The sequence below is a fragment of the Accipiter gentilis genome, chromosome 19 (assembly GCF_929443795.1).
Source record: "Accipiter gentilis chromosome 19, bAccGen1.1, whole genome shotgun sequence".
Classification (NCBI taxonomy): Eukaryota; Metazoa; Chordata; class Aves; order Accipitriformes; family Accipitridae; genus Astur; species Astur gentilis.
Window position 1 is genome coordinate 26,731,804 of NC_064898.1, and position 21,748 is coordinate 26,753,551.

A 21,748-nucleotide genomic window follows, 5' to 3' on the forward strand; every position below is an offset into this window, starting at 1 on the left:
TCAATCCTTCCTCTAGTTAAACTGCTCTGCTCACCCCGCTGCCAGCCAACAAAACCCCTACTGCCTCCCTGAACTCACCTCTTGCAACGACAGCTAATATCCAACAAGAACATAAGGTCGCTGGAGAGCTGGCTGCTCTGAACCAGCCTGTGATAAGCTACTCCCTTTGTGGCACTCCAATTCCCGACTGATGCCCTACAGTTACAACGCTTACGCAGCCTTTCACAGGAGAAGCTTTGAAAGCTAATCCCCAAACCCGAACTCAAGGCAGTTCAGCAAAAGTCTCAAGCGTTTCCCTTATCAGTTAACACAGAGGCAAACAGGTCACACAGCTGGTACTTCCAACTTATTTCTTTAGGGGGTTGAAGTTGCTTTTTACAGAGGTTGGGAAAAAATAAACACAAAAAGGGAAACAAAAGACCAGTAATCCGTCTGAAATATTTGGTCTGTTTGTTTCGCTGATCTAAACCTCGACACGCATTTAAGAGTCAGAGATGCTCGAAATGAGCCTTGCCAGCTTCATCACCAAGCACAAGCAGTTCAAGATCCTTGAACCCTCAACGTTCTGAAAAAAAGCCTATGGAAAATCCCCCACTATTAATCCTAGTGCAGCTGTCTGGGAGACAATCGTATTCAATTTCTGCTATCTGCAGCCTGCAGGAAGTCAAATTCAAAGTGCCCTTATTGCACTCCCATTTAGAAACCGGTGATCAAACTCCCTGATAGGGAAACTGCAGGCCCATCAGCCAGTGCCTGTGCATGCTACTACCATCCTCATTAATAAAGATGGTTGCTCATTAACCTTTTGGTGACCTGCATAACAAAGTATTTTTGATCAATCAAGTCTATATCGCACAAAGCTTGTGCCTTAGCAGTTGCAACCCACAGCTTCCCAAATCCTCCTTTCCCCTCTGCGGTAAGACACTCTACAGGAGATGTAGTTTGAGCACCAAGCTTGTCCCCCTCTGACAGTTCCTGCCACATCCTTCCTCCGAAGTACCACTTGTCCTCCATTTACCAGCTGCCAGCTACGTGATCCCTGCTGCAAATAAAACTGACAACCCTGAAAAAAAGTTCCTCCACTCAAAAAAGCTTACCCCCTTCTAGCACCTCATCAACTCTTTCAATCAAGATGCAATGCAACCCCTCTTTGCTCCCACCTGGAAGCACCCACTGTGGTTTCCCCCACTCCTTGTCCATTCACATCCCGTCCAGCACTCTTGCTGCAGGAGGAGCTGTGTGCAGAGGCAAGCAGCCCTCTCTCTCCACTTTCCGCATTACCTGTCCTCTCTAATCCAAGGGAGCAGAAATAGGTATTCAGGTGGAGCAGAGACAGTAAGAAGTGGCTCAGTTACCACAGAACTTCTCTCACCTTCAGGACTATGCTGAACCACCACAGCCACTCCTACAGTTCTGTCACAAGCCACCCATAAAAGCACCTTCATGGGCTTAACTGCCCTCCCCAAACACCAGCTGGCCAGGTAAGCGATTCAGATTTAGCCATACTGCTTGTTATGCAGAAAGCTTTATCCCTTTTCCATCCCTCATGCCACCTCCTTTCCTTTGCCCAAGACGGATCCCTTCAGTTGAGTCTTCTCCTCCCTCACACCACACAGATGCCTGCCCAGAGCTGTCTGGGGTCAAGCACTGCGACAGGCTGCCATGGGAGGTTATGGGATGTCCATCCTTGGAGATGTCTGAAGTTTCCCTGAACACGACCCTAAGAAACTGGCCTGATTTTGGAGTTAGCCCTGCTTTGAGCAGGAGGGTTGGAGAAGGGACCTACAGAGGTCCCTTCCACCCTAGCTTATTCTAGGACTCTGCAGGTCAAATCTGCAAGAGCCATAGAGTTTTTTTCAGGGCTCTTTGCAGCTGTTTTCTCCCACTTCATAGTCTCCCCCTCCCTCCTCACATCCAACCTCCTCAAACACCAAGGATCTGGATCTGACTGCACCCTTCTGTACCTTCCTCTTGTCTTTCATTCAGCTGTCCTCACTTTTATACTACCTCACAGCCCTAAGCATCCCTACTTCCCCTGCTTTACAGCAGGGGCCTCCACACTTAACACTCCTAGTCCCAGCCTTCTATCCCACCAGGCCTTCTTCCACAGGACTTCAAGCTCAAAGGTTACTTGCCCCTATTCCCCCTCTCAGGCCTCTTTTTGGGATGTCCATAAGCTGACCGAGGGCTGCAGGAGAGAGATTGTTCCCTCCTCCTTCATCCTTGTTATTCAGGGCCTGCATTTTCCTCGTCCACGGTAATGCCTGGCAGTGCTTTGCCACCACTGAATCGCAGCACAGACGCATAAAGGATACTGTCTTCTCTACTTTTGTCTTGTGTGCTTTCCATTCCAGGCAAGGCAGCTGCCACGCGTCGGAAAAGCTGCAAAAAAACACACAGGGAACAGATCAAAACAATCGTACTTTAAAGAGTGCACCCCAGTTGATACAGTTCAAACAATGATTCAATACATCCTTTGGTACTATTTACACTGCTTACACCAAAAAGCCTGACACCAAACATAACCTTTATTCTTACGAAAAGGCAAACCACATTTTTGTTGTTATTGAAGATCAAGTGTTACTGGCTACAAGCAGCAAACCTTCTACCACCTTCTCTGCAAATATGCTCTGTTTGGAATCCAGCATTTCCACTTCACATCTGCCATAGATGTCCACAGACCCCCAACAACTTCCCCAAGTCAGGTGAGAACTCCACCTTCACACCTGCACAGAGTATTTGCTACACAGGAGCATGGACACACTGATAAAGTCAAACACAACATCCAGGAGTCTGTCACCAATATTGGCCAAGCTAGCACATACAGAAGAGCGTCAGAATAGGGCATGTACATAATGACATCTCCTAAGCACCTTCTTCCAGGCTCCACGTTATCTGTGACTCAGGCTCCCTATGAACCAGACAAAGAATCTTTCCTTCAGGAATTTGCCCAATCCTTTTCTGAGCACCCTCAACTTTCAGTACCCACTCCATCATTATAATTTGTCCATACTCAGGGTATAAAACACAGAGCAGGAACAAGTGTCAAGAGCACTTGCAATCCCAAAGCAGTTGTTCTACCTCTCACTTGGACACTGTCTCCTAGCAAGGTCTTAGCTCCAAACTCTCTTTGTAGTTTTATTCCACTTGAAGGAGGCTGAGAGGTAAGACTGAACAGGATCAACTCCCTCTCCTGCATTTCCCCCTGAGGCTCAAACTTCTGGTTCCTACCACGTGGCTTTTCCCCAGCCCTCTGGGCAAGGACCCTACAGATTTATCCACTATTAATGCACAAGAATTCACGTGAATTTCCTGAGCCCACAATATCCTGTCTTCTCCTGCACAGGAACAGCACAGTTAAGGACTATCCTTCAGCTGTGTGCAATTTCTCTGAGAAGCTGCCATGTTCAGTTCGTAGGAACCACACAAGTTTCATCAGTAGTGTTCTCTTTTTTATGTGCCTCGGCAAGTGTGCGCAGCAGGACAGGAGGACAGGACAGATCAGATGGATGGAAGGATATACAGCACCTTTACTATTCATCAGGGTTATCAAATGACTACCTAATTGCTTCTTACCTTTGAACAACAGCCCTAGTAGAGTTTTGATCCCATGCTGATGCACTCAGCACACACCCAGATAAGCTTCTGACATACACTGCGTTAATATTTTTACACCATTACAGACATTGTTACTTCTACATGTTTCTTGCTTGCATGTTATCAGGCATCCAGGACACTAGATGTGACCAAGCACTCAACATCTCCATCCATCAGTGTGTTAACATCACCGCACTGCATGCCCGACAGCAGCTCAGGAGTCCCAAAATGCCTGGTGCAAGTCTGACGTCAGCCTTAATGTGTTAAATGGACATTATTGCACATTATTTCAGTCCTCTCCTCAAATGACACAAAGCTAAACCACTTATTCCCAGTGACCCACTTTCTACAGAAAACTGAGCCAAGCCACTGTCAGTCTTTTTATATTATGAATGTTGGTACCTGAAACAGCTTTGCAGATCAGGGCGCAAGTGCTTTTGCAAATTTGGCCCTGAGCGTCCAAATGATGATGGGAAGACATTAAGACAACTTTATCGGCTTGACAAGTACCCTCCAAGCTAATCATGAATAAGTCCCCAGTTTTGTCAGGTGCGGCTGTGACCTTTGCAGGGCAGGAGTACAAACACAATATTCTCGCTGGTATCCGACCTTCGCTGTCACCACTGCTGTTATAAAGAGACTGCTACATGAGGAGAGGACAGAACTGACAGGTAGAAAAAGGCAAAGCTGCTTTCCTTCGCCATTCCCATCATCTCCCACATAACCACTCTAGAAACCATCTCCAGCATCCTCACCCCTTTTTCACCAACAGCAACACCACTTCATAGGCATACACTGAAATCTGGACTGAGACAAGGATAGGGTCTAAGAAGCCGGTCCTTGATGTATCTCACTGATTTTAGCTAACAACTTCAAAGCAAAAAAGCTTAGTATCCCCTTCAAAGTTTGTATTAACCTCTGCCATTATCCTGAGCCTCCCAGCCTCACTGAAAAGTTCTCATATGCCAACAACAAAGAAACAAAGATCACGTCAAAATTCTAGATGCTTAACTGTACTAGCCACTGACACTGAACAGACAGCAGGAACACACAACCACCCAAAAGTATAAAGGCAAGAGAGACTTCCTGGTCAGAATTAAGATAATTTTGACACAGGGAGAAGCTAAACCTTGATCTAGTTGTAATCATTGTACAAAAAAATGTCTTGTCAATTGAGATCACCACGTCTTGTTACTGTATCTGCTTGCCTCATCTCACCACCACTCTTCACTCTTAATTCTGCTTGAAAAGGCAATGTGACTATGATTTTTCCAAGCATTTTAAAACTAGTCAGACATGAGCACATTGGCTTGTAAGAATGAAATAAGGGAAACGAAAGAAGCTGCAGACTTTCAGAGCAATCTCTCGTCATATCCTCATGGTCAGCATTATTTTTCCTTGCCATTCTAATCAGATAAGAGGACAGCACTACCAACATCCTTAGCTTTATTACTTTTCAAAAGTCTTATTTCACTCAGTATAGCACTAGACTATCCATTATAAGTTCTTTTGCATCTTGGAGATGATCAAGGAAGTAACTGAGATTTAAATCTCATCTTCCTCTGGAAGCCTTAGAAGTTTTAGTACCATGTTTGAATCCACAAGTGCTTTGCAGTCTCGATGGTTTCTTTGCATTTAACAGTCTTCAGTAGACTTCCTGACTTGATCACATTTGGGTACAGAAGGTCCTGACTCTTGTTCTTTACTGGGCTTTGTCCCTAAAGTTACTTCTACTCTCACAATGTTCAATATTTGGTGAGCTTTCACAGGCTGATTAACAGATCTCAACTTCAGTTTTATGAAAATAAACAGCTTTGTGACTTCTGGGGAAAAAAAAATAAGAAAAAAAGGATTACTGGACAGCCACACAGCTGTATTGCCATATATTCAAATACCACCTACAGTTATGCTTTCAGAAGTGTACTGGTATGTTGTCAATGCATAAACAGATGATATGGTAAACTCTGCTCCTCTCTGGCACATCACTTCATAGCTATATCTATCCCTATTAGCTCTGCAGGAGAAGATCTGTTAAACCTCTCATCCTTCCAACACACGCTTTCCTGCTGATATGCAAGTGATACACTAGATGTGGAAAATGGAGCAAACTAGCTTACCTACCCCTCCAGTATACTGGTGGGTTTTTTTGCTCATACACTGCAGTCTTAAGAGTAATTTTGACCCAGTTCTTGACACAGAAGGTTTGGGGTAGAAAAAAAATCCCTCCCATCAGTTTTAAGGGTGGATATGCAACAGAGTTTGGCACAATCCTACCAGATCATGCCTAAATTAGGTTGCCCACTTGCCATCTTTGCTCCAACAGAAAGAGGGGAAATGCATCACTTCATACAGCTCTTTGCTGATGTCATGCAGCTTGAGACCCTAGGTGGAAACAGCATTACAAAAAAAATTTGCTTTAAACTGTGACATTGCTATTTATTTCCCTCTTGTTCAATACGTAGAAAGTGAGGGATGCAGTTTATAGAGGGGAGAGGTAGGGAGTCTTAAAAAAAACCTCAGCTGATGGGAGCCAACTGGAATTACTGCATTTAAACCAAGCTGCTGACAGAAAGGCTAAGTGTTTAAAATACAGTAATCCTTTCTTTACATTAAGACCAGGAATAAAATTATGCCTTTAGCGGTATTTCTCCCCTAAATTATTTGACTAAAAAAGGAATTTGGCAACTAAGAAAATAACTTACTTTCTTATTAACCTTCTGCTTATCAGCCACAGCATGTGTGAACAAATCCAATTAGGGAAACTTCATGATGGTTAGAAAGCAGCCTTCTATGCAGGGACCTTACTGCTTCGCAGGACCCAAGCCAGCAGTCTTGTCCCACTGAAAAATGCCACAGGCAGTTGCATATATATATATATATGCATATTTTCTTAGTGCATACACACACACACACATATGTGTCTAAATATCTGTGCATATAGGTGTGTATAAAAACACATGTGTTAGTGAGCATTCAGGACTTTTTTCCAAGGCAGGAGTTAAACGCAGCTATCTGAAAGACTGAGCCACACAAATTCTCTTTCAGCATTCAACCCTGCAACCTCCCTCCTGATTAAACTCTGGGAAAAAAAAACCCTCATCCCTCACCATTAGTTTCAATTCATTTCCCAAACTGTGCCTTTCCTACTACTCCAGCCAGTAAATCCTCAACAGATCAGTGTCACAAATGACTGTAGGCATGAAACAGTTTTCACTGTAACACTCCGGCAGCAATATGGAAAGGACAGGAGGATCACTGTCCAGATGGAAAAGCCAAGCAAGAAACCTGTTCTCCAACGCAAAGCAAACAAAAATGTTTCCCTAATTCTCATTCTCCGAGGAGAGCAGTGCAACTCAAAGAATAATTCTTGCCCATTAGATAGACAAAAATCAAAAGACAGGAGAAAGAGCCAAGCTGCTAGATGCAGCCAGCTCTGTGAAAACAGGGTTACTCAAGGGGCCACGGTCCTTTAGCTACTGCCGTGAGAAAGTTTTTCTGCCAAATACTATATTCAGCCTGTGGCTCTTTGAGAGCAAATGTGAAGTGTGCCAGGTACTGCTGTAAGGAGGTCTTCAGGGCTCTCCCCCCCTCTCTCTTTCTACAAGACAGCAAAATGAACCCTGACATATTCTGGGCATGAAATCCACAGACTAACAATAAGATTCCCTGAAATACAGACTGCCGACATGGGAGAGCATGAAACTCAAAGTCTTTTAAAGCTTATTCAGGGCTGACAAATAAAACGAATTAGAGACTACAATTCTCTGCATTAACTGAAGTTATCTACTTCTCTCCTCAGTCTAAGGCTCCCCGGCAATCAGTTTTTGCTGAAACTTGCAGGATCCAAAAGCCAATTTTTTCTTCCTACTGCACCAATTTAACCCCAGAACAATAATATCGCCATTTTTACTCCATAGTATCATCCACTCATTTTTCCTTTAACACCCACTCCCCAAAGCCAGAAAGAACAGTAAGCGTATAGCACCCTCCTGACTGGAGACAGCTCTATGCTAACAGATCCAACAGCACACAGCACCTGTATGTTACAATGTAGTTTGACAGTGTGCAACCAGAAGAGATGAGGCTTGCCCCAGTAGCTCATCAGATCAGTCTTCGGGGAAAAGAAATGCCAGATAAGTCATAAAATGAAAGTCTGATGTGTCCAAGTTTCAGCCAGCATGTACAGAGGCTGCAAATCCTCTGTACTTTCTCTGCAGTGGCTACATGGATGATACACCCCTAAGCCTCTAAACCAAGCCACCACAGGTTACTCATTTCCACCTCAGCCCCCAGTACTGCGTTAGCTGAGGTGCTGTCTCCTGAGCTGTCCCCTTTCATGCCACAGGGGAATGACAAAAAAAGCCTGTCAGCAGTACATTCCCCTCTATTTCTCTGTTGGTAGGAGATCCCGGCATTAAAATACATGCTGTTTGAAGTATGGTGCAACTCACCTTCTAGAGTCACACTATAAAGCCAGGCACTCTGGATCTGTAGGATAGCTGCAGTAAGCACAGAGCTGAAGACAGTGCCCCTTCCTCTTATCTGTGCTGTCTTCCAGCAGCAAAGGATGAACAAGAAGCTAAAAGTAGCACACAAGGTCAAAAGTACCCTGGCTTCCCACGGACAGCTAGACACAGCTGAGGAGGTGAAAAAGTCTTAGCCATTACCCTGCTAGCCATTACCCTCCTCAAGCAGGACAAGAAATTAAGCTTCTTCCGTATCCTTAAAGGGGCAAACACTGCTTCTGAAACCTTGTGGACAGCATCCTTGGAGAACCCTAGTGCTTGGGCCAACACAAAGAGCACTAAGGTTCACCACCTATAACATTATTCTTCAACATCTGACTAAAACTAGAATGAGGTTGGTGTACTGGCTAGCGCCCCACAGCATCTCCCAAGCTGCCCAAATGGCTGCCTCTGTGTCTGCCAACCCTGCCTGGCAGTCAGATCCAGGGCAGTGAGGGCTCCAAGTCATGTCTCCAGGACTCACCTACACACAAGTTACAGTGGAATTCACATCTCTGACCTGAAAGAGAGGATGGAAAGAAAGCAAGGAAGCTATGGTGGGCCAAACACGAGGCATTAGTAAAAACAGAGCTCACTCTGGAATTGGTAACATCAAGGTGCCTACATCCAACACCACACAAATCAAAACCTTAATGACAAGGGGATGGAAATGCCAAGAAGCCAACAATAGAGGACTGAGGGTTCAACTTCATCCCAAGTCTCTTTCTGCATTAGCTTATGCCATTCCCTACCTTTAACCCAGGGCACAGATTTTGTGCTGGGAAAATAGGACATTGGGGAAACAACAGTATTTTGTCAGCTTTTCTGGACTGTCCAGACAGGCTGCCAAGTGAAGTACTGACAACCTGTGAAGTTTTTAACAGTGGCAGGCAAGAGTTTTGTGTGGAAGTTAAAAAACCAAAACAACAACAAAACAAAAAAAATCACACACCAAAACAGTTCATATTCCCTAATCTACATATTTCAGTCATACGCAGTATCAAAGCCGCATGGTAATTGCTAAATCTGAACCTACATCCTAGTGGACAAATCAATGACTCGTCAAGTAGTCTAAGATTCACCTTTACGTTAATATTTGATATCCAGCACTAAGTGGTCTTAATTTTTATATAAACATGTTTCATTATATGTAGTCAAAATATGGACTTTGTATCTAAAACCATTTGACACTTGAATTAAAAATCCTGTATGAAAATAACTTGTACAGCAATTGCTCTGCAGACTCAGAATATATTATGGATAGAAGTTATTAGTTATGGGAAGGTCAAATTTGCATTCAGCTTATTAAAGAAAGATTTTATACAGGTTATGGGAAGAGTATCCATTCTGCAGTTGTACCTATATGCCTTCCCATTTCATTGGGGAAGAATTTATTGACAAGTTCGTAAAATAAATTCATACCATTCAATAGAGAAGCTGCAAGGAAACAAGAGATCTAGATAACCAGCGGTATTAAAAGTCTTATCCTTTGAGAATCGTTTTAACAACTAATAAAAAATGAGGGTTTCAAATATATAGAATAGTTTTGAAGCTCCTGATAATCCCAGTCCATGCACGCAACACAAGGATCAAAACTCAGAAGAAAAATCCATTTCTAGTTCTTTTTGAAAAACCACTTGTATCTTTTGTTTTGATATTTTACACAGAGAACGCAGTCGCATAAAATCTGTCCTCCTGTCCCATTCCGACAAGACCTCACACTACATGAAGTACCCACTCGGATTATGATGCAGTGATATGTAACAGCCCCAAGTTTTTTAGATACTACTGTTTATTGATGTTAGTGAAGAGCAAGAATTATGTCTCGGAACACCGAATCTTCTATTTAATACAGAGAGAACTAGCCCCCAGGCTCCCACCACCACTTTTTTTTTTTTCCTGGAGCTGAATTACCAAGCCTATTTTCTCACAGAAGTAGTCTTACAGCATGTAACCTGGCAATTAAAATCAGAGGCATAATTTGTCTAGACCTCCGTTATGCAACTAAGAATTTTCTCTAGAGTGTGTGCAAGCGAGGCTACAGCTATAGAAATGGCTCTATGCTCTGACAATCTCATTACTACAATCCCTGAACAGCTTCAGCATAAAATACAAAAAGGCAAAGTTTGTTCCTTCATAATGTATTAAACAGAGCGACCATCCTTCACGATGAAGGCTGTGGTAGCTTTACAAAGCACACATTTTATTAAACAACAGTATCTTATGCCAAAACAGACTACAGGCATACCAGACAAGATTTTCCTACTTACATCTCAAATCACCAGGGCTCCAACTGGCCCTGAAAGCCACAAGCTACCTTATAGGCTTGGACACAGACTTCTGAAAATATGTCAGCTGCACAGCAACTCCCTCAAGGAAAGAGGGAGTAGAGAGCTTCATCATCATCATTCCTCTCAGCCAGGCAACTGCTCTCAAGTGCACACCCCCTAGTCTAAGCAAAGATTAAGGATTCCAGCACAGAACCCAAGCCTTAATTACAAGCCAGACCCTCTGTTGTGGCAGGATAATTGGTGGACCCTGCAACTGAACACTTTCATGCCTGCTAATTCACTGAAACACAATGCTAAGTTAACACATCTAATTATTCCATTATATAGGGAATAATTTTGCTGCTAATATACAAAGTCAAGGGACATTTTAATAACAGACCCTTTAGTCTTGTCTATAACGTACAAAATAATTTATAACCCTGTTTTAGCAACTCCTGATACAATTCTGCATACAAACCATTTGCATAACTGCATATATAAAATATACATGTGATTATATACATACACGTATGTGTGCGCATGCGTTTGCTCTGTGGAGACACCCAAGAATGAATGTCTTCTACATCTTGCACTACTGCATTTCCTCCTACCACAAGACCAGCTGCCAAATGCTTTAGCAGTCACGACTCTGTATGAGAAATCGCTAGATCAATGAAAAAGCAGTATCCCATTATGCACTGAGTCAGTAAGGATGTCTCTATTCATGATCTGCTAGTAAGCATATTTGCTTACATAACTAATAAGCTCAACAAAATTTCTTTCATGTAAACACCAGATCAGTTCCACAGCATTTACTACTTTCACCAGTTCACTGTTTGCCAAGTGATTTATCTTCATTAACACAAGCGCTAAAACTTCATCTAGCAGGTCAGAATTTAAAGAGCTGCAGCTCATCTCACAACATAAAACCTAATTTCGTTGCAGTTACATCAGCTCTGAAGACATTTCACTGCTTTCCGCAATTCAAAAGCAACTCGTCATCTAACAGAAATAAATAGCTTTGGCTGTCCAAGAACATTTGCTCACACTTTCAGTGCCTTCCAACAGAGTGGGAACACCAGTTTCCACTGTCTCACTGTACAGTGGAAGCATTTTAAGCCATCACATTCCTCCTTGACTGGTTTGCCTGCATTCTTTCACTGAATAGATATCAGAAACAGTCCTTGGACCTGTGCTTCCCCAACTTTTTGGCTCATGCCTTAATCTCTTCAATCTAAACACCAAATCTGGATTATCAAAAATCCAGGAAGGTATGATTCCGTACCCACAACGCTTCTGCAAGTCCTCTTTTCTAAGGGGAAAGAAGCTCAAAGTCATTTGCTGCAAAGTCAGGGATCCTTCTGAACCTCAGTCAAAAATTCAACTCCGAGACGTTGCTCGCTATGTATGGACTACAAATGTCCCTCTAACACCCTTCGCAAAGGTTTCCCAATGTCTAGGGAAGTCCTATTTCCACAACTGGGCATTAACAGAAGTAGTGTAGGCTGCAACCAGTCCTGAGACATTACTCACCTGTTTTACATTGTATCCTGCTTTTGCACTAGTTTCAATGAACATTACATTCAGCTCTTTGGCTTTTCTTTCTCCTTCCTCAATGGACACTTGTCTGGGAAAGATAACACAGAATTAGGAAAAAAAACCCGAACAAAAACCTTGAAAATTAAGATTTTCATCTTCAACCCAAGGGGATGACTGCTTCATTAACAGTTCTGAAAACATTTAACTTTTTTTCCCCTGCATACAGATGCCACATACTGAACACAGCTGAAGACAAGGATCATCATTTCATTGTATCAGATAGACCTCTATCGCACACTTGGCTCCCAAAGCAGAACTCAGCTTTCCAGTGGAACAGCTAAGTGGGCCAAATAGACTTCGCCAAATCCCTGTCCAGGAAGCTATGTTTTTATGTCTGAACAATTAGCAATCAAAAGATTTTAATACCCCAGTAACAATTGTCAACTTGCAGCCTACCAAACTATTTTAATAAAGGACCAAGCGTAACTACCTCATATCAAATTAATTTTGTCCTGTTTTCCCCTGGCTAGGTGTGCCACCCATTAAGCAGTCTGCTACAGCAAAAACTGGGGAAAACTTTGGTTCAAGAACTGCCAAACAAAAATCATGAGGTATATGAAGGGCACATGTGTGCATAAGGAGTTCTTAATAGGCTGTTATAAATCTGAAATAGGGGTCACAAGTGAATCTATTCTGAAGAAATAAGGATTTCATTCAAATCCAGAATACTTCTCTCTCATGCTTTTAACTTTGTGACTTTATTTACTCATTTGTGCTAAGAATATCATAAACCCAGAATAAGCAGAGTACACAATGCAGCAAAAGCTGAAGATGCACAACTTCTAATAAAAATATTTAAGTTTGCCAACTTACAAAAAACCCTGAAGAGTTTTAAAAGAGAGGATTACTTGCACCTGTCATATATATCTGAGCAAATCTATTAAGCATGAATATTTGTAATGACTTTATCTTATTCATTCACTGATGGAGGTTGTAGTTAACACTCCATTCTCTCCTGACATCCGAACAAGTTGGTGACAGTTTCTCTACTCATTCACAACATCATGCTGGAACCTTGTGCTTATCCAAATGAAAGAAGTTTTAAAATTGAGATTTCTCCAGACACAGCCATCTCCAGCATAGTTAAAACAAGCTTGAGCAGTTTGTGGGGAAAAAAAAACCCCAACACACACAAGTGTCCTTTTTATAATAGTTGTCTATAAGAAAACAGCAGCAGATTAAGAAAAACATTTCAAAGATGAGTTATTCCTCCATACCTCTTATCTGCTAGATCTGTTTTATTTCCCACCAGCATAATGATGACATCACTGCCCCTTTCCGTTCTGACATCATCAATCCATTTTGTTGTTTGCTGGAACGAGTTTACATCTAACAGAGAACAGTGGAGAGGATTATCACTGCAGGTATTCTTCACCAATCACTAGTAAATACACCTGTAAGCCTCAAATAAAAGCTTCATATTCTCTAGAATTGGCATAATAGGGAGATGAAGAATCAGCAAGTGAAACCCTAAGTCTCCCCCACTGAAGCATATGAAAACTTTGGCATTAATTTCAAATGGGCTACTACTTCATTACAGGTGAATTCAAAGCCAGGAAGTGAACTGAGTTGATCTATAATTTGGTTTTGACAGCATCTAAAATGAGAAGTCTGATCACTGTGTTTTAGACCAGTTCCCTCTTTTTTTAGTTCAACATAAAATATTTTATATAGGGAATGGGGATTAACATGCATTCTATACTACGGGGACATTGCATTCTATACTGTTCATGACTCGTGCATCTACAGCAATAGGTTCCTACAGTTTCATTGCTTCTCAAAAGTACTTAATACCAGCTACACATTTTGTACAGCTTAATCACTTTTTACTTGCTAGGTTCAGGATTTTCTCTAGGAAACATCAGCGTTATACAACATACTAGCAACTCCTGTATTGCTGAACAGCGAGTTCAAAATAGTTTCCAAATCATTTACACAGAACCAGAAATACAAATCTAACCTATCCACAGACGCTTTTTCTTAATAATATACCCTTAAAAGCTGCAAGATAAGATTTTTAGGAAGCTATCCTGATCTAATCAGACAGTATGTTGTTTGAAAAGTTGCATCCTCTAAGGAAAAATGAGTTGTGTAGAAGCTGCCACAGAGCTCAGCATTTGCCAGTTAGCTACAGGAAGAGCATCTGAGTTGCCAAAGTAGTACTTAAAAAAGGGGAGGCTCTGCAGCAGTTCTTGACAAGTATTGATTTTTTTTAATGGCTTCTACTGCATAGTAATATATTGTATGCTAGACAGTCAAGACTTGATCACTTGCCAGCATCTTAATTCTTCTCTTTACTACTTTGTAATACTGAATTTGCTAGGTCAGTAAAAAAATTTCAAAGTTCACAGCTAACCTGTAATTTTAGCTCAAATGAAAGTGCTATTTTTAACAATTAAAGCTTTTATAGGTAAAGCCCGTGTTCCTGCTGTAATCTTCTAGTATTTATAAATCAAAGGATGAGCACTTCTGCATTTGTATAGAATTAGGCCATTGCTCTCGGTCAATTCCAGTTCAGAACTGAAAGTGTCTGAAGATTTAGTTCTCCTAAAACAAAACTTCTGTTCTTCGTAAATACAGAAAGCTAGTAAGTTAGGGGTCTCTGGACTGAGGGGAGGGAGAGAAGGAGAAAGGTTGAAAAGGCACTAATATTTTAGTTCACAAAAATGTACATACCTTAGTAAGAAATGAAAGAGCAATTGTTAAAAGATAAGGGCTTAGTGGTAAGTTTTACATATTGCAAAATGTGAAAGTGACTGATTCAAATGAAAATGTGATGTTAATGCATTTCCCCCCCAGCCCATGCCCAGAATTTTTTTTTTGGGGGGGGGAGGGTAAATGGAGTGAAGCAAGCTACAGCTATCAGTGCAAAGTCTCTAATTTAAGAATTCACATATCTATGAACATGATTCAGGTGTTTGAGACCAAAAGTCATAGGTGATATTATGATCAAAAAGCAGATGAAAGAGGGTAAAGTGCAACAAGACCAGCCAGGACTCAAGGCTTCAGGAGAATGTGATAGGAAAGGGTTACAAAATGATGTCATTTGTAAGACAGTTTATACATTACAACAGCAGCACCCAGATGGCTAGCTTAAAACTTGACTACAATAAAAGAAAACTTTTTTTTTCATGCCAGAATGAAGAACAAGCAGATGACTGTGATAGGACATGCAAAGCTAGGCTAAAGGATGAAAGGGGCAGAGTATTAGAAATGCAGAATTCCCCCCACTCACTTGTGATATCATAAACAACAACTGCAACAGTGGAGTCACGAATGTAGCTAGGAATCAAGCTCCTGAACCGTTCTTGACCTGCTGTGTCCCATAATTGCAACCGTACCTAACAAAATCAGTCAAACAAGCAAGAAAAATAAGAAAAAGGTCAAACCCAGTGCAATATACCTACTTGTGATATCGTAAACTACTACAGCAGCAGCAGAGTCACGGATGTAACTGGGAATGAGGCTACGGAAACGTTCCTGACCCGCAGTATCCCACAGCTGCAACCTGATCTGTGGGTGGGAGAAAATTAAAAAAGCCAAACTGCCACTAAAAATAAAAGAGTAAATAAATTTTACTTTTTGAAAAAAGCTAAATAAAAATTATAAGCTCATGCAGGAGATGACTGGGGACTGGGAGCAGCAGCATACTGTCTCCATTACAGCAATCTCTCCCAAGCACTAGCAGTAGCCAAACTGGTATACGTGCACCTATCTTGGCTTTCCACTGTCTCTGCTTTTTAAAAAATGCTTCCCTTCCAAAAGGGGAGAAATAGAATTGCTCAGCTTTCAAACTGAGAGGACCAACAAGAAAACTAAGGCAAATGTTCACCTGCAGCTCTGCCTACACAAGATTTTCATGTTCTGCTGCTATCCTTCCTTAGGAGTCAAGCATGTAACCTCCAGCATCTTGGAGGATGGTTGCTGGTGGAAGAATCAGACCACACACCATACTTCTCAAGGAAGAACCTTCAGCAGCTGTCAAAGTACTGGAAAAGCTACTAATGTGAATTTTTCAAGGAAGATAAAATGCTAGTTATTACTCTATATTTAAGCCTTAGCCACACTGCAAAGTAACATGCACACAAATGAAGTTGAATGTCTCTTACCATCAAGGTTCTGAAAGAAAAGGCAAGATATACTAAAAGCAACATGTATGGCAAGATGTGCAAGGGCCAGTTTTGATATGGAAAGAACATCTCATCACTCAAGCACTTTCAACGCAATCACATTTATTGTGGGTTTATACAATACCATAAGCTTATGCAGCACTGCAGAATTTGCTTCTGCAAATAGCTCAATGGCTGAATTTCTTAATTAAGAATCTGAGCTCATTTTAAGCCACAGGCTTGCTCCACAGAGGAGTGATTTCATTTCAGGAACTAGAACGGCACCAAGCTAAGGAACAAGTATTATTTCTTGATTACTATTGAAGGCAACCTTCTTTTTAAACAAGTAATATTAAGCATATCAAGCTACCTATTAACTGGCAAGATTTGGCAATTTATATTTTATCTTTCCATCTTGTGACATCAAAAACTGAAGGTGTTAAACATGGTCCCCTTCTCCAAATTCCCACCATTATGCACCCCTCGAACTATCCGTATCATCTCTTTCTTCAAAGAGGACGACACTATAGCACCTTCTCCCGCTTGCAAAATGGCACTCATGAACCCTCCACAGATGAACCAAATGGTGATTTCCCGTTTCCCCAAACAGAGAAGGGAGCTGTCTCCACAGCCCTTGTCAGTCTGGAAGCAGCTGGTAGATGAAGGCTCAGTCTGTACTTTCAACTGATCTCAGAACTGTGGGCTGCTCAATTACAACAGATGCTGATCCTCATTCCTACTGTACATGGAGAAGTGCAACAAAAATCTTACTCACTGTTCGATCCTCCAAATACATGGTTTTCGATAAGAAGTCAATGCCAATTGTTGCCTGTAAAAAAAATGAAAAAAACAACACCTCTTAAACACAACGTCAGAACAACTGTAGTGATTTTCAGGGGAGCGAGCATTACTGCCAGATCAGAATTCAACACCTGTAGCACATCTGCAAGAAAAATATGCTGGTTTTCTTACTTTCAACACATAGCTTTACCTATGAATAAGATTCAATAAGCAGTTTCCTTAATATCCATAACCAGAACAATATCTTAAAGCATAAAAAGTTGTTAACCTTAACTTCAGTTCATGCATATTGACAGTTTAATCCATACAGTCATATGGGTATCAGCAAGGATTTTTACACATATGATCTAAGTTAGCGTCCATCAGCTGAATGAGGATATCTGGGCACACTGTATTCTTCCTGACTGCCAAGAATCTTAACATATCTTAACTTTAAGCCTTTTTCATTAAGGCTAAGGTGGACATCTTCACATCTGCTGCAATACAAAGGTGCATGCACACACACGGCCCCCAACAATTACTAAAGCTCAGTTAATACTAAAGCTCACTGCAGAATACCTGCATCCAAGTTTCTAGACACTAGTGGGAGCTTTGTGTAGAACATCCTTGTATCTGTTTAAGAGAAAGAGCAAAGCACTACTACGTGCCATCAAGAGCTGCTTCTTCAACACATGATCTTTACCCTGTTTTTTAAGGCTGCACAGTAAGGGTGAATCCAAGCTCTAGGAGTTCGTTTGCTGCAGGGATACAACCAAACTGACCTGCTGGGGCTATAAGGCTGCCCTGGCTTCAGCAGGATGCTGAGCACCTCGAGCAGTTGCACTGCTCAGCACCATCAATAGAGCCTGAAAAATGTTCCAAATAAATTTAAAAAGAAAAAAAGAGAAAAAAAACCCTCAACAGGTAAGAGGTAAGTCACTCAGCTAAGGCAAAAAGGCTTGATACAACCTCTTCCCTGCTCTCCCCACACTGAAGCAGGTATTTCTAATGCAGAATCTATTTTACTGTATATGCTCCATATTGTTAGACTGCTATTATACCTTCACTATATAACCCTATAATTAATTCCTTGTATTCTGTCAGTTATTTTATGTGGTAGGAATAAAGAATAGAGCCAGCCAGCCTGCTTGCAAGCAATATAGAAAAAACAGCTGCAAATGAATTAAAAGAGCAGAACTGAACAATTCAAACTGAATTCCAATTTGCAACTAAATAGAACACACCAGAAAACAAACTTTCCTGGCTGGATCAGGACAGCAGATTTGCAGTACCAGAGATGCATACAGGAAAAATAAATAATGGTGGATCCCAAGACAGCTACCCAGTGATTTTTCACCTGTCTTCAAGAACTGTGACATTGCTAGTTCAGAGAGATGATACTGAAACTCCAAGAGGGATATGAGAAGCCACAAAAGACTAATGCAACAATGTGCTTTCCTTCTGCTTTTGTTTTCCATTGTTTTGGTAGAGGGTCTCCTCAGAAGATTGCCTCAAAGATGCTTCTATTTCTCCTCAAGTCTATCTGATTTTTCTTTACAGAAGAAAAGCTACCAAACCCCAAAGATCTTACACCATATATACAAGTCAAGATCCCATTCTGGCTGACAAACTGCTGGAGACTCAGATTTTCTTTGCTCTCAGTAGGAGCTGGCACATCAGCTGCAAAGCCTGAAACCTGCCTCAGCCTGTACTTCATGCCATCCCTCCCACACAGCTGTACAGCAGCAAGGCTCTGAAGCTCACTCGCTGCCATAAGAAGTCTCTGTATGCCTGGTAGAAATGCAAGTGCCACACAGAAACACATCTGGTCAGTGAGATACCTGCACTTGGACGCTCACAGCATGGGAAATGCAACAGAGAGGCCAAGCACAAAACCTATTTTAGACCTGGGCGATGAAAATATTTGTGCTAATCATGTTGAAAAGAACATATGGCAGGTCTGTTACTTTCAAGCTGTAAAATGGCTCTTGACCTAAGCCCCCACAAGCTTTAAGTATTACAACGAATAACTTACAGCCAGACGTATTTGTCTGCCTGTACTGTTCTGACCATATCATGATGATACAGAGAAGCAGGAGATGTCAAGGAGCGGATGCAGGCACTCTACATCCCACTTTTACTAAAATAAGTAACCTACAAAGAGGCATTTTGTCACAATTCTGACAGAAGGTGCAAAAAAACCTTGGGGGCTCTTTACAGATGAGTTGTAAGTCAGAGCTGTGCAATGTATGAGTAGAGGAAAAGTCTGCTTACTGATGGGGAGAAATACATGGACATGAAACTAAGCTAATTAATTAAGGTGGAAGCAGGTTTAACCCACTTGTGAAACACTGTGCACCACATAGAACAAGCATGAACTAGGCATGCTCTGAACATGCTGCAAGGTACTGCAAGTCCCAACTGCAAATTTAAAGACAAGCAGCACAAAAAAAGCTGGAGAGGGCCACACTATGGATGGGGCCATGTACGAGAACACTTTTTAATCCATCTGTCCTTGCAATGCTACTGTCTAATAAGGAACTGTTGCTACCCTATTTTATAGACTATACTTGCTGACATAGAATTACCCAAGACTATGCAAGGAAGCCTGAGGCAAAGCAAGAACCTGAATTATCTTTCAAGTCACCGGCCAGCATTTCAACTGAACGCTGTCCTCCCTCTCCCATCCTCCAAGAGGCTGAAGCTAAAGGGAAGCATAGCCTGTAATTCTCCTCTTGCATAACACACAGAGAATCATCACGCTTGCCAATGTTGGTCTTTCATTATACATCACATACAGTGCCACAAAACAAGGAAAACCTTTCCCAGCATGTCCATGGAGAGGAATCACTCCTGGTAAAATATACACCACCAATGGCACAATTTTACTTCAGGTGTTTGGGCTTCCTGGACACAGTACAGCAAGTTCTTGTTTGATTCACAAATACTGCTTTCATGAAAACAGCTTATTAATAAGCTACTGGGGCAACAGCTGAATTCCTCTTATCTAGCAGCAAGAAAAAGAAAACTAATGCACAGCACAAATTTTGTTAAACGGCAGCTTTCTATTTTTACCAACTGAACACAAAAAAAACTTGTTCAAATGATAGGTTATGGCAGCTTTCAGAAAATATGCATTCAAAATTTATCAGAAATGTCCACAATGAGCAAATCATCCATCAACTAACCCACAGCTACAGTTAACCACATACATGGTTTGATATGCATTATCATTCAAGTAACTTGGCTTTGAGAGGTGTCTATATAACCCTGGGCATCAAGAAATTTATTTTCTGGTTTGATGCTAACATGTAGTGTGATTTTGGCCAAAGTACTGGAGCTTTTATGACTCATTCTTTCTTCAAGCTATAGCAAAATAGGACATATCGCACTACCTCAGTCATGACTTCAGTAAAATAGAGGTCTTTGGATGAATGACACTGTACCAAGTACATTAACACCCAAACTAGGCACGCATCACTGATAGCTAAATTGAAGCCATCTTGTAAGCCCTTAAGATTTCTTAATGTTTTAAGTCCCACTCATTCATTTTGCAATCATTTAGTATATTATGTCAGACCAGCTTCCCATGGAGACAACTATATTATCATGAAGCATGGAGGGTCAAACCTCTTCAAGAAAGAACTAGGACGCAAGCTCCGTAGAGAAAAGGAGCAGACCTGAAAGAAAAATACTGTGGGAAAAAAACAGATTAAATAAAAGAACTGCATTCACATGTCCATGTAATTACAGTGGGTAGAATTTGAAAGGATGTTTGCTCCCTTGGGAGCAATGATGTGTACTCTAGCCCTCCTACACCATAGAAGCTTTGCTTCTCCCATAGTTAAGTGAGAACTTGTATTTCATTCTACCCAACTTGCCTAGCAGCAGCAGTGAGGAATTACTGAAGAGGCAGGAAGGAAATCATTAAGGGGTAAAGAGATTTAAACGAGATACTTGGATAGACACTAAGTAACAGAAGAGTCATAGCATTTTTCTTAATTTTTTCCCCATTACCTCCTCCTCCCACCCCCCTAAAAAACCCTTCACATTCATCAGGGAACAGATTTTTCTCAGCTTAGTGTATTCAGATCACCACCAACTGTAACTAAGTCATGAAACATGTTCTGCTTGGAAAAGACACACTTTATGAAACTAAAGTACTTCTATAGCTTGCCACCTTTTCAAGCTCATCCTAAATTCTGGGAGTGGGCAACAATGGTTGCTCTCCTACAGTTTAGAAAAATTAGCTTGCATCAACTTGAACTGACTTGTCATCAAACACAAAGCAGTGAGGGGGCTGCAGGGCCGATTGGAATAAAAGATAACCACTGCTTCAGCCCCAACCTTGCCAACCCAATCTTGTTTAAATAACAAATAAGCAAGCATAAATAAGCAGTCACAGGATGGGGACATGCATAACAACCAATTTTTTGGGTTTTGTTCCACCAGACAGCATAAAATAGTGTCCTAAAGCACACCCAGTCTTAGAATCCACTGCTTTCTGCTCCACAATTCCTCATTCATCCTGCTGCAGAACCTCTTGCAGCTCAGCTTGCTTCTTTTAAAAAGAGCCAGGTACCTGTTACATTTTCCCCACGGAGGCATTAGATCCGTGATGGTTTGGTAGCAAATGGTGAAAAAAAACCCTGGTAGACTTAACAACTGCTATTACTTGAGTATACCTAAGAAGCCTATCCTTTCAAACCACAGCTCATCCTGCTGCAATCAGCAGATAAGCTACTCGAGCAGAATCCAACACCGACATGCCATTCTGAAAGGTTATTAAAATACAAAGCTTAGAGGTTACAGTTAAGAATTTGGTCAGTGTACCAACTCTTATCCACTGCAATCGAATGGATTCTTCCTGCAATGGAAGACACAGCAA

General features: G+C 41.5%; 1 protein-coding gene across 4 annotated transcripts in view; it reads right to left on the reverse strand.

Annotated features, from left to right (window-relative positions):
• Positions 1-21,748, reverse strand: part of RAB6A (RAB6A, member RAS oncogene family) — a 78,893-nt gene that overhangs the window by 18,497 nt on the left and 38,648 nt on the right. The window contains exons 3-8 of one of the 4 annotated variants that reach the window (XM_049822991.1): positions 16,856-16,909; positions 15,368-15,484; positions 15,207-15,312; positions 13,189-13,300; positions 11,906-11,999; positions 2,316-2,382 (exon numbers count right to left, since the gene is read on the reverse strand). In XM_049822991.1, coding sequence (XP_049678948.1) covers positions 2,316-2,382; positions 11,906-11,999; positions 13,189-13,300; positions 15,207-15,312; positions 15,368-15,484; positions 16,856-16,909 — 550 coding nt within the window. The remainder of the gene's footprint in view (positions 1-2,315; positions 2,383-11,905; positions 12,000-13,188; positions 13,301-15,206; positions 15,313-15,367; positions 15,485-16,855; positions 16,910-21,748) is intronic. The other 3 variants (XM_049822989.1, XM_049822988.1, XM_049822990.1) reach the window with 3 other exon arrangements.